The sequence below is a fragment of the Centruroides sculpturatus genome, unplaced genomic scaffold, assembly GCF_000671375.1.
Source record: "Centruroides sculpturatus isolate CEXI.00-Female unplaced genomic scaffold, Cexi_2.0 scaffold1814, whole genome shotgun sequence".
Classification (NCBI taxonomy): Eukaryota; Metazoa; Arthropoda; class Arachnida; order Scorpiones; family Buthidae; genus Centruroides; species Centruroides sculpturatus.
Genome location: NW_019385950.1, coordinates 79,988 through 92,528, shown reverse-complemented (window position 1 = coordinate 92,528; position 12,541 = coordinate 79,988). Strand labels below are relative to the sequence as shown.

General features: G+C 35.6%; 2 protein-coding genes across 2 annotated transcripts in view; one reads left to right on the top strand and one right to left on the bottom strand.

The window, feature by feature from the left end:
* The first annotated feature begins 800 nt into the window (after positions 1 to 800).
* LOC111612770 (carbonic anhydrase 2-like) lies at positions 801 to 6,103 on the top strand. The gene is made up of 7 exons (XM_023354021.1): positions 801 to 1,004; positions 1,101 to 1,154; positions 2,461 to 2,631; positions 2,710 to 2,858; positions 2,936 to 3,001; positions 3,064 to 3,291; positions 3,370 to 6,103. Exons 1-7 carry the CDS (start codon positions 968 to 970, stop codon positions 3,556 to 3,558), a joined length of 894 nt encoding a protein of 297 aa, XP_023209789.1. The 5' UTR covers positions 801 to 967; the 3' UTR covers positions 3,559 to 6,103.
* A 1,305-nt stretch (positions 6,104 to 7,408) lies between these two features.
* Positions 7,409 to 12,541, bottom strand: part of LOC111612772 — a 69,542-nt gene continuing 64,409 nt past the window's right edge. Inside the window, 3 exon segments of the mRNA XM_023354024.1 lie at positions 7,409 to 7,655; positions 7,759 to 7,864; positions 8,397 to 8,531. Of these exon segments, the coding sequence (XP_023209792.1) occupies positions 7,424 to 7,655; positions 7,759 to 7,864; positions 8,397 to 8,531 (473 nt within the window). The 3' untranslated portion in view covers positions 7,409 to 7,423.

The window sequence follows — 12,541 nt, the reverse complement described above, 5'->3', positions numbered from 1 at the left end:
TTGTGTTTTTTTATCGTCTAATTTCTAAATATTTTCCTACTGGTTGGAAAATTTGGTTATTAACCGTGTTACATTTGCAACTGTTACTAACGTACGACCTTTTGCAAAATTTAAATGGAAGAAGAATTCTCCAATCTTCAACTATTACTGTCTCGCCAAATGTTTTCTTTGTCACTATTTATTCATTAATTATATTTTATTTTAAAAAATAAGGCTTTAATATGCGAAGCTGATATAGCAATCAGTTTCTATATACTGTAAAAATTCAGTAAATGCAATTTATACAGTAAAAGTTGAGGTTAATGTAGGCGCCTTCGCAGGATTATTTGGCCTGTGCCTGGCGCGTGTAAGGGCAAATATAAATAAATACACTTGTTACAAATTCTTCATTCCGTTGCATTTCTTGTGTATTAAGTGATAAAAGGTGTTTAATATATTTGGACCCCAATATATAAAAACTGGCCAGGACCTCGCTCGAAAAGTCCTGCTTAATAAAAGATTGCTTAAGACTATTACGGTAAAAAACGTCTTCAGTTGATAAAATTACGTAAATTATAATAGAAGCGTGAACCGTAGTATATAATATAAATTAGAAATTATTCTACTGCTTACTAAATTATCTTCATTATATTCTAAATTGACGTTTTAAAAAGTTAATGCAAAACTTTAAAAGAAACGTCAAAACGTGTAAATAAATCACGTAAATTATATAAATCCATCAGAAAAATATCCAGATAACATTTAACGATAACCTAAATATCAGTCTGAAGCCTTATTGTTAATTCTATCAAAGCTTGAATCGGTTCTACCCACTTTCGATAACATTTATCGAATGATACAACACATCTGTGTGAGGATTTAATCGTATCCAATTGTGTAAATTCGATCCCGATTTTTAGAATTTCGACGTAGACTCTTTATTATATTAAGATAAAGTGAAATTCTAATTTACTCTATCTCGTAAGTAATGATTTCCATCATTCTAGTCGTTCTTTTATCTTCAAGTAAGTACAAATTATACAGTGATTTAATTGATATAAAGAACGGAATTTATTCGTAATTGCATCGAATTTTGTATCTTAATTTATTATTATTCGAAGGTTGCAATTTAGCTCGAGCATCCGAAGATGGATGGAGTTACGAAGGTGATGATGGTGAGTCCATATGCAGATCCTTGTAAAGTTACAGATCGGTTTAATGATGATTTAATTTCTTTATCGTCTTTATTTTTTTTTAATTGAATTACATAGAAATAGTGATTGCTTAAAAATGAAAGTTTTCGAGTAATTTATTCCAGAGAATTGATATCTCTGATTATAATAACTTATCTGACGAAATTGCATTTGATACTCGTTCGTATCGTAAAGGAATTTTCATGTACTGTACATCACGAGTGTTTAATTACTATAAAATACAAAATTTTGGGGTCCTCCGTGTTCGGGGCATGTCCAAAATGGCCTTAAGTCCCCGTTTTTGTAAGGACCTAGTGACGACGAATGTAAAAAGTGATTTGTGTGTAATAATTCGATTGGAGATTCCATCACAGATGTAAAATTACTTCTAATCACGCCAAATTCCTTTGAAATCGGAGAAATGTGGCGGCGAATATTGTTATGTACAATGATGAAGCCTACGTCTATCATTGTAGCTTAGTAGAGAGGTTGAGGCGCACGTTTTAAACGTGTAAACGTGTACGTGTGACGTTCGGCGCCGCTTTCCCGTAAGCCTAAAAGTTTGACGATGGTGTTTGGAATGTCGAGCGTGATTCCACCGACTGTCCAAACACCATTGCCAAACTTTTAGGCTTACGGGAAAGCGGCGCCGAACGTCACTGTCACACGTACACGTTTACACGTTTAAAACGTGCGCCTCAACCTCTCTAGTGACTTAATCAAATATACCAATCTCGCTTTCTACACGGTGTTGTGATCCTTATCAACGCGTTTTGCCGTAGACAACTTTTGGAAGAATACTCCACTAGTGTTTTATATTCATTCATTATATGACTCACGCCGATATTCTTCCAAAATTTATCCGCAAAGAAGGCTGTTGAGGAAAACGTAGTTACTCTTAATAAGAAAACCTTGTATACAGGAGTTTAAATCTTACAACATAACGGATGCATCATCTTTCAAAGGTATCAAGAATATTTTGAAATTAAACGATTTAGGATAAAAAATAAGTTGGGAAAATTTGATCTAGAATAATTTTTGCAATGTCTTAGATATAATGAAAAGAGATGAACTAACAGAGGGTGGTCCAAAAATCACTTAACCGTTGTAGAGACTAATTTGTCTTGCTTAGATATTTTATTATTATCAATATTTAAAATCATTTCTTTGTGTGATACGCAAACTACAACGATTCGTGTTCGTAAGTGTAGCCGTTACGTACAAAAATACGGTTAACCGAATTTTGGGCCACACTGTACATTAAATTAATATAGCCGTTTAAACTAAGGTCCGGAGAATTGGGTAAAAGGATATCGAAATTGTGGAGGAAAACGACAATCTCCCATCGACATAAAAGGAAGCGATACAAAATCGAAGACACGGGATCCTCCTCTGGAGAACTTCGTAAACTATAACAAATATTCGAAGAGCTGCAGCCTAACAAATAACGGTCACAGCGGTAAGTCGTACAAAACTCGTCTATTATCACACGGAATTATTTAAAATAATTGCAAGTAAAGACTATTCCATTATGCAGTTCAGTTAAAAATCGAAGATTTTCAAGCCCAGTTCACTAATTCGGATTCTTCGAAAAAATATAACTTCGTCCAACTGCATTTTCATTGGGGAAGCGAAAACGACAAAGGCTCAGAACATAGCTTCGACGACAGACATTTGGCTCTAGAGGTAAATATAAAATGGCGATTTAAGTCGATACTTTGTTTGGGTACTCCTAACCAGTATGTATTTAACGGTGAACTCAGGTACACTTAGTACACCAGGAAGTTAAACGACCGAACCGACTGGCAGTTGTGGCGGTTTTGTTCAAAGTAAGACAACACAAATCCATGATGGTGTTAGACTTAAATGACAAGTTTTATTCTGGTTAAAGGCGGTGGAAAAAGACAACGGAGACCTCGAACCCATTGTGGAAGTTCTGCGCCACGTTCGAAAGGTAGGACTTACCACGGGTCTAGAGCAGGATTTTCGACTTTCCAACCTCATTCCTAACGGAAAATTGAAATATTTTACCTATTCCGGATCGTTAACCACCCCGCCATGTACGGAGGACGTCGTTTGGATTGTTTTTAGAAACACAAACGAGATAGGAATCAATCAAGTAGGCACTTCGGGTACATTGGCATCTTTCCTTATACTTAATTCGATAACTGATTATTATTTTGAATTAATTCATTAGTTGGAGAAATTTCGTTCTCTGGAAATGAATGCTTTTAACCTGTCGGTAAGTGCAAGAGGAAATGCTAGACCCCTTCAGGAGCTGAATGGAAGAACGGTTTATTATTCGAAGACTGCAGTCGTCCTTCCGAATACGTTATTGCTGCTGTTTGTGTTTTTGGGAAGGATATTTTGGCTCGTCGATTATTAATCGAAATCCTTTAATGTGCCGTGCGTACACGGTCGACAAATTGTTGAAACATTTTCTTGCCTTTACGTATTCATCGAGTTCAAATGCAGCCGTGTACACGGGCGACACTTCCGTGTTACGACGATCCCGCGGCCACGAAGAAATCACTGGAGGACTAGAGGAACAAACTGAAAAAGCACTAGGTCTATTAACTACGATTTAAGTATAAAAATAATAACGGTATCCTAAATTTACGTGAAAACATAAACGTATATAATACACTGCAGATGAGCACTACTGACTAAATCGGAGGGGTTTAGCCACTTCGTAACTCCCGTAGCTACGGGTCTGTATTACAACTAAAATTACCCTAGTGCGATCAGAAGAGGTCGTGCCCCGGAGAAATTCTGTCACCGATCATCAAGACATGCCAGGGACCTTGCCCTCGGCCTGATATCCTTTTTTTTTTTTTTTTTTACTAATCGTAAGGGTATATATATAAGATATATAAGGGCACTTATATATAAGATTATATACTGTATATCCCTCCAGTGGACTCTTATAACGTCAGTGTAGGGACATTGCATAAAAATAGTTCTCGACTCTAGTCACACCCACACGAGCCTATTCGTAAATAGCAACCGCCTCTACAACATACAAAACTTTGCATATTAGTTTTCTTGGCAACAATTTTGTTCCAACAATTTGTCGAGTGTTGCATATATCAATCATCGTTCATTTATACACACCGTACAACTGAATTACCGATTTAGACTTAAATTCTTGATAGTAAGTGGAAAATTTTCAAGTACTGTAATTTATGCAGTGTCTTAAAACTGTAGTTTTCGCCATTCCTTAAATCGTTTAGTCCTTGCCGTAAACTAAATGTCATTTAAAAATTGTTACGGATTCGTTAAAATATACATGTAATCGTCTATTCATTAAATCTTCGCAAAGAACGTTAATACCACAGAAGTTAATGATTAATTTATTTTCGTGGATTTAGCGTTACGACTTTGGCTGGAATTAATTGTGGCACTTCTCTACTTAAAATTCGATTTAATTTTAACGTAATCGAGAGTTACAATGGCCTAAATCTGGTTTTAATATAATCGTAACTATGATAAAAGAATCCTTTTTTTTTCCGTTGGCATCTTACAGAAAAGAATAGCAAGACACTTAGAAATAACTTACTTGTATCAATCCAGTAATCCATTAGTGTATTGTTGTTATTTCAGCTAAACTAGATATAAATCATCTCCTGCATTCGTGTGTATCCTAACAGGGTGAGTCTCCACATAGAACGAGGAAGACTGCCAGATTGCTACAGATGCTTGGACTTTAATCTCCACCACACAGCAAAGGTCACAAAGGCCCAAAAACACATTTGGGCTGTAAGGCGGATGCTATGTAACTTCCCACCCAAGGCAAGGCATGGACTTTAAAGTTTCTCTAAGGTCGCTGTAGTTCCAGTAGCTGTAACAGAATGATTCGGTCTGGCAGCTTTCCTCTTTCTATGTGGAAGGTTTATACAAACTTATACCATTTATTTTAATTAAACTTGATAAAATAGAAAGTACATTAATTAATAAACAAATTTTCATATTATGTTATAGCAGTAAAACAGAATGTGGGAACATAAGAAAAAAAAAAGGAAGAGTATATTTGTGTTGATGCATATGACCTCAGTCTAGCACAGAAAGTGGGGATAGACAAGACATGAAAAGAAATGAGGAATGAGAGACAATTAAGAGTAAGAATGAGATATGAGAACTTTCGTACCACTCCAGTTCTGTTTTAATTATGAGAAAAAATTAAAAACAGATCTTGAGTCACGTGAAAGTTCTCATCCTTTCTTCTAATTGTCTTGGAAAATAGTTTGCCTTATAATTTAAAATTATTGCATAAATCATACATCCACTTTAGTTTATAATACCCAAAAAGACAAGACAAAATTCCCAAAGCAAACATTTTAACACAGTTACATTGAAGACAAGTACAAGAAGAATGTTGATTGATATATACAAGGTAATTGTAAAGTTCTTAGATAGAAAAATTTTAAACATTTGTCAATTTATAAGTTTGATATCAAAGAAATATGTAAGTAACATATATTATATATGTATAACACAAACAAAAATTTTTTAAATTCAGTTTGAGAACTTTATGATCACCCTGTATTTTGCCTGCAAAAACAGTGCATGCATTAGTATATTTAATCTTTGTAGTACTCCACAGTTTATATGAATTGTTAAACACAAATAAATACACATAAGTTAACATTTTATCAAATATTCAAAGATTGTGAAAGATTTACATCCTTTTCGAGTTGAGGATAAATCTTTTACGATCTTTGTTGCAACGAAAGGTTTGACAAGACAGAAATTTCTTTCTTGTAAAAGAACTTTTATTGATTTCTACTTTATATTAATAATTTGAAGGTATAAATTACAAAAGCACCAGCTAGAATTTATTAAACTAGAATTTACATCGAAAACGCACTTTCTATACAAAAGGAAATAATAACGATCGACGACGGTGCAACAAATTCAAAAATTTCTCATTATTATCGTCTACATTGCAAAAAGTTACATGTTTTTTTTTACTTATTCTTGCATAATTATATAAATGCATATATAGAATACGAAGATACCGAATGCTACAAAACTATCTTACGCCCGCTATTACTTTGCACGTTTAAAAATCAGACTGGGAAGCTGTCTGGGGTCCATTGGATTAGTCTAAGATCTCCTACGATGTTCAGATCAAAAATATACGGTCCGTAAAAGATTGTTAATAGTATATTAAATATAAAAAGTTTCGATCTCATAATGGCAGTCTTGTTTATTTGGTAACGATTGTGCACCGAAATAAATGGGACGTAATGATTTCCGATTGTGTGTACTATACGTACCGGAATCTAAAAACTGGTATAACTTCTACCACAGGAACATAAAGCACAGAATTACAGAAGACGAGAATTGAACGGTACAGACAGATAAATGACCATGTTCTTGTGACGTATAAATATAGCAAAATTATAGTCCTAATATTTGTCGTTTCGACACACGATTAGAAAAGTAATACAAAGTTTTGCTTATCTACAAACCCATCTAGTAACTAAAATTATTCTGGGAAGCTGTCTTATCTTCGGTAAGTACCTTAAAAAATTGGTATTAGTCGATACGGATAACATTTCGGTCGTAGACTTGACATTAATAGCTCGGATCGAACACGTTTCATGTAGAACTACGAGAAGAGCTACTCGAATGACCACATGGAGAATTTATACAAGATACGCCACCGGCACTAACACTAGACACATGACGGCCACGTGGACGAGAACTGGAATATCTCCATCTTGTTCATACAGAGGTTTCCAGTGGAATGATAGTTCTTTTAATACCACAAACTAATATATACAAAAATAATAGTCAAATGGTATGTTTTATATATATACTTTTTTTTCTCTGAAAAATAGCTGTTTTATGCAATAATTAAATCTCCTTTTGGTAATATAAATATCATAAAAAGAAACAGAGAGAAAAATAACAGATGTCTAAATAAAACCATCACGTGCAAAATTTAAAGTTTTACTTTTGCAATTAATATCTAATTAGTGAGTTTTTTTTTGTTTTTTACAATCATTTACAGATTCTGATATGCACAGTTCTATTATATAACTATATATTTATATATACAATATCAGAATGCCCTATTTAACATATTAACATATAAATTCTTATATATCGGGGTATAATGTTTTTTTTTATCCTTTTTCTTATGGTAACACGTATCTAGACTATAAACGATATAAGAAATTTGTACATTTTCATATATTCTAAAAAAATTTCTTTTGATCCAAATACAAACATGAATTATAAAATTACTGTTTGGCGGCTGGTTCTGGTTCTGTCTTGACCAGAAGTCCCGATGCCCTCCTCTTCAGAAAGAAATAGAGGATGCCCGCCTGTGCCATGACGTCCACTGTCCCTGCGGTCAGAAGGTCCGTGGGGTTGGAATTGGATGAATTGCTCCCCTGCCTCAGAACAGTCGGTCCGAAAACCGTAGCCAGATTGTGTAATGACATTTTGTTGTTGGCTTCATGATGATTGACCCTATGTTTTATTAAAAGGCAGAATGTATTATTTAGCTAATTAATGACATGGTAAAGCAGGTAAATAAGTTAAAAGTTTTAAACGTGCCATTTTATAAGCTTACCTCACTAAATGGTCAAGTAGATGTAAAATGATTGCTTGGTTAACCTGTGGCAGTGTTTCAAATAATGCTAATAGCTGCTTTCTCTTTTCGTCTTGATCATGAAATGCTAAAAGAATGAAATTAATTTATTTGAAAAAAGTAATAAAATCAAAATTGAGACTCCTAATTTCATTTGTACAGGCATATATAATAAGCAGAATCCATTTATTGTAACATGCTAATTCCAATACAGTGTATTTTAACTTACCTAGTGATGTATTTGAAGCTGGTAGTATGAAAAGACAGCACCCATACATTTAACGTAACATGCAAGTGTAATCAATCATCATTTGATGCACTTCATAATTGCTGGAACACAGACAAAACACCTAAACCAGCATATGTTATCTGGTTTAGGTGTTTCATCTGTGTTTAAATAATATATTCCAGTATTGGAGAGTAATTAATTGCCAGAATTTAACAAATCTTTTTGTATGTAATTGAATTAATTTGATGAATTAACCTTTACAGGAATGTAGCCAGTAATATTCGTGTGGGGAAATGCCACCCCAATGGCTATATACCTGCTTTTAACATCGATCTTACCAGTATATTAAACATTAAAAGTTAATATTTATATTTTAGAAAAAGAAACTTACTGAATGCAGAGAAGAATTTTGGATAAAGATGGTCAGTAAACAGAGCTTCCGGCAATTCTCGTAAATATAATTTGAGAAGCCCCGTCACGGTGTGAATGTCCACTTCTTTCAGTAACTGTTCAGCTTCATAAACGTCTAAAATAAATATAAAATGTATTTTTTTCAGTTTGTAAATAATTTTATTGTAATAGCACTCAATCTGATCATTTTTAATTTCTACATATACAGGATGCGGCAGAAAGAACGTTCTGATTTGGGACGACAAAAAAAAAAAAAAAAAAGCAAGATATCTATTTTTTTATTGTTGTTCCAAATCAGAACGTTCTTTCTGCTGCATCCTGTACAACTTAGTATTGAATGATAGTTGCAAGTAATTAGTGCAATTTTTTAATACTCATTTCAAAAAGAAATAAGAAAAAAATAACTTGGATATTTTATGCACCACTTATTTTCTGTGAAAATCTGACTTTACAATTTAGTTTTAATTATAAAAAATTAAGCTAACAAAATAAAATTCTAATCAAATTTTTGTATATTTAACACAATTGTTTAACAAGTTATTTCTTTATAAGAATCATCTTGCATATGTATTCTACATTTTAGCATGTTAAAGGATAATCTCTTTTAAGAACTGAGCACTCCAATCATTTCCTCTACATGCTAATTCATTCACATTGCTGCTTTATTTATATTTTTAATTATGAAGCAATAAATATCTCATTCAATGAATTTTCATTTTCATTTAACTAAATAACTTTAAATTTAGTTTCAAATTATTTCTTCTATACTGTACATTGTACAGAAGTGTTCTGAAGTGATAGTGTTCTGCTTTACAGTACATGGTAGACCATCTTCTCTGCAAAACATGATAATGAGCACACCCTTGCAGTCACTATCGACTTCAAGGGTGCATTTGATCATGCCTGGTGGTTGCCCTCAGGCTGCTCTAGGAACATTTACAACATCTCCAACAGCTTTCTCTCAGAGAGAAGGATTACAATTGACCTCCAAACCACTACTATTTCAAAGAAAATCCAAGGGTTCCAGCTCTGGCCCACTTCTATGGCTCATGACTTACAACAGTCTACTTAAAATTCAGCATGATCTCCCAAGATATCCAACAGTCAGCATACAAGCATATGCTGATGATCTCCTGATTTTTATGTCTCATTAATATAAGAGTGTCTTGCAGTCGAAAATGAACCAACTACTTCAGGACATCAGCAAATGGTTCAAGTCCAACCAATTGATTATAAATCTAGTAAAATGTGACTGTATCATATTCCCAAGAAGAAACACTTTGGCCAAAAAACACATCCTAAAAATCAATGGGCAGAAAATAGTCAATTGGGACACTATCATATACCTGGGGCTCTAAGTTGATGATAAACTTACTTGGACTACCCACGTTGAATTCATTCGCCAAAAGGCCCTAACCATGGCCCACTCACTGTGCTCCATCACACATAATACATGGAACTTAATTACAACACTGCCACCATAGAACCCTCCATTCTTTATGGAGCTGAGATTTGAGGGAAGGCTGTCGCAAAAGCTAACATTACAAGGAAGCTCCTTTCCACTCAAAGGAATTTCCCTATACTGATCACTAAGGCTTACAGGAACTCCCCAACAAACACAATGCAAGTCATGGCCAATCTACCTCCCCCAAAGCATCCTTGAATCTACCACATTCCACCTGACATCAAATATCTGTGGGACAAAATCAAAACCCTGCACTGTGACTTCCTGACCATCCATCACTCAACTCTCCTGAAGTCCTGCTCATCCCAGGCGAAAGAAAATAGGGGCATCACTTCTATACAGATGGGTCCAAATCCCTCAGTGGGATCAAGTGTGCTTTTGTTTGTGTCAACCCGAAGGGGACACTCCACACATCAGGCCAACTCTCAGCCCATGGAATATTACTCTAACCAATCAAGCCGAGTGCTTTGCCATACTTAGGGCTTTAAGTACTGTACATACAAACTAATCACAAACAGTTTTCCAAGGAACCAATCACCATCCACACAGACAGCAGGATATTGCTCTTCATCAGATACATAAACGAAATAAAGAGTTTACCATAATCCAGCAGATCTGTGACTCTCTCACATGCCTAGATAAGCTTAAGCAATTGGTCCTTCAAATGGATGAAGGGGCACACTGGAGACCAGTGAAACGATAGGGCCGATCTACTGGCCAAAAAAAGCCATCAACAACATCACCACCACCTCCTTTGGATACATCCCACCTAGCTGGGTACTTGGGCGCCTCAATGATTACATTACAGGCATATGGTAACAACGATGGGACACTGAGGTTACTGGGAGACTCGCACGAGTTTATCCCAAACCTCTCCAACAGAGAACACATGGGACATCTGACACCAAATCACTGTCTATAGTAACTTATGACTTGCCGTGGAAACATTGCTTTCTCAGAAAGGGGAATGGAGAATGTGACTGTGTCATGGGAGAACCAGAGGACTTACACCATATCATCTACTTCTGCCCGAAATACCACAACAACAGGAGGAAACTGAAAGAAGAAATTTACAAGACAGGAGTCAACTGGATGTGTAAGCTTCTTGACTTAGTTAGCAACAGGAACAATTACAAAGCATTGGTCAACTTCATGAAGGGCACGAACATTGTTACACATCAGGTCCTAGCTGCCAGTCGAGGAGGACATCACTCACAGTTGGCACTGTTCTAATGTTGTATCCTCTTCAAAGTACTATAAATGAAGCAGGTATTCTCTTATTGACTTTCAGTTGTGCTTCAGCATAAGGCTACTTGGTCACCTTTTGTTATTCAGTGCACACACTGCCTCTCTGTAAATTGTAAATTTCTGTTTTGTCACCTGTGCCCTCCAAAGTCTGGAGGAAGCAATCTATCACTTGTTCTGTTTCAACAATCTGGCATTATGTTCTGCGTTAGCATTGTTAGAGCTGTCGCAAACTACAGGATGCAGGAGCTAGCGTACACTTGGTCGTGCTCCCAAGTTCTGCCTTTTTTCCCACGAGGCTATGAGCCATTTTTGCTAGGTAAGCTATGCGGGCAAGAAGCAGCCACAAACTACACAACATTTGCTCGTGTAACATAATCCACATGACGTGGATTCCACAGATGTGGATTGGCTATAGAACAAGATTTTATTATAGCCTATACTTGTAATCAGTCAGTTTTCGTTCCAAACTTTGAAACAGCATGGGAAAAACATGTTTACTAGTTAAGCCTGGTTAGGCTTAACTAGCCAAAAACTATTTATACTGTATATTACTATTTACATACAATGTTTATACTATTTTCTTCTCAATACTGAATGTCTTAATCATGTAATAGAATTTTATTGATGTACATAAATTATTTCTTTTTTGACATGTTTAAGTAGTCACCCGTCTTCCCTGCTCTCTCTTGCTAGCATGACTGCTCTAGTTGTTGAATTCTGTGATCGGTGAGTATACTCTCATATTGCTGCGCTAGCAAAGGAAAAACCGTGCGGGCAAGAAGAAAGGGGCAGAGCCTTCAACGTCATCGGTTGTACTAGAACATGTTTGCTAGTGTTTTGCTCTTGCAAAGCACTAGTTTGTGGCGGCTCTTACCCTCTGGAGCCAAGGGGGAATTTTCTTTGTTGCCCCCATCCCCCCACCAGGTTGGGCTCTACTCCCATGATTTTATTGGGGGGAATTCAAAGCCAAAGGCTGTCCTAGGGTTTTCCCTCACCTCAAAGTGCCGAGGCATGTTTACTGTTCTCAAGTGTAGAATTACAATCACATACAATATTGTAACTCTGGTTGTTTAAATAAACAGGACCTGGTGACTGCTCTGGATCTCATGTTTTCACACTTTCCTATCATTCTTTTCTTTCATTCACCCTTCTCACTTCAACTAAACTCTTCATTCTTCCTTGGGGTTAGGTCTTCTCTTCTTTGAAAGACTGCAAGGCCTACATTTAACCATTGTACATTCTACAGTCTTTAAAGACAATTTAACATCCAACAAATTGAGGGACTAAGGCTACATTTATGTAGGAGAGAGAAATACCAAGCAAACAAAGCCACATAGGAAGAGAACTTGCCCACAAGCATACTCTCCCTGATTTATCTCTAGTTGCATTTGTGAAAAAGCAGGAAGGAAGTG

Coding starts and splice junctions, on each gene's coding strand:
- LOC111612770 (XM_023354021.1), top strand. CDS start 968: ATGATTTCCATCATTCTAGTCGTTCTTTTATCTTCAA. Junction 3,002..3,063: donor TTGTGGCGGTTTTGTTCAAA/GTAAGACAACAC, acceptor TTCTGGTTAAAG/GCGGTGGAAAAAGACAACGG. Junction 3,292..3,369: donor ACGAGATAGGAATCAATCAA/GTAGGCACTTCG, acceptor TTAATTCATTAG/TTGGAGAAATTTCGTTCTCT.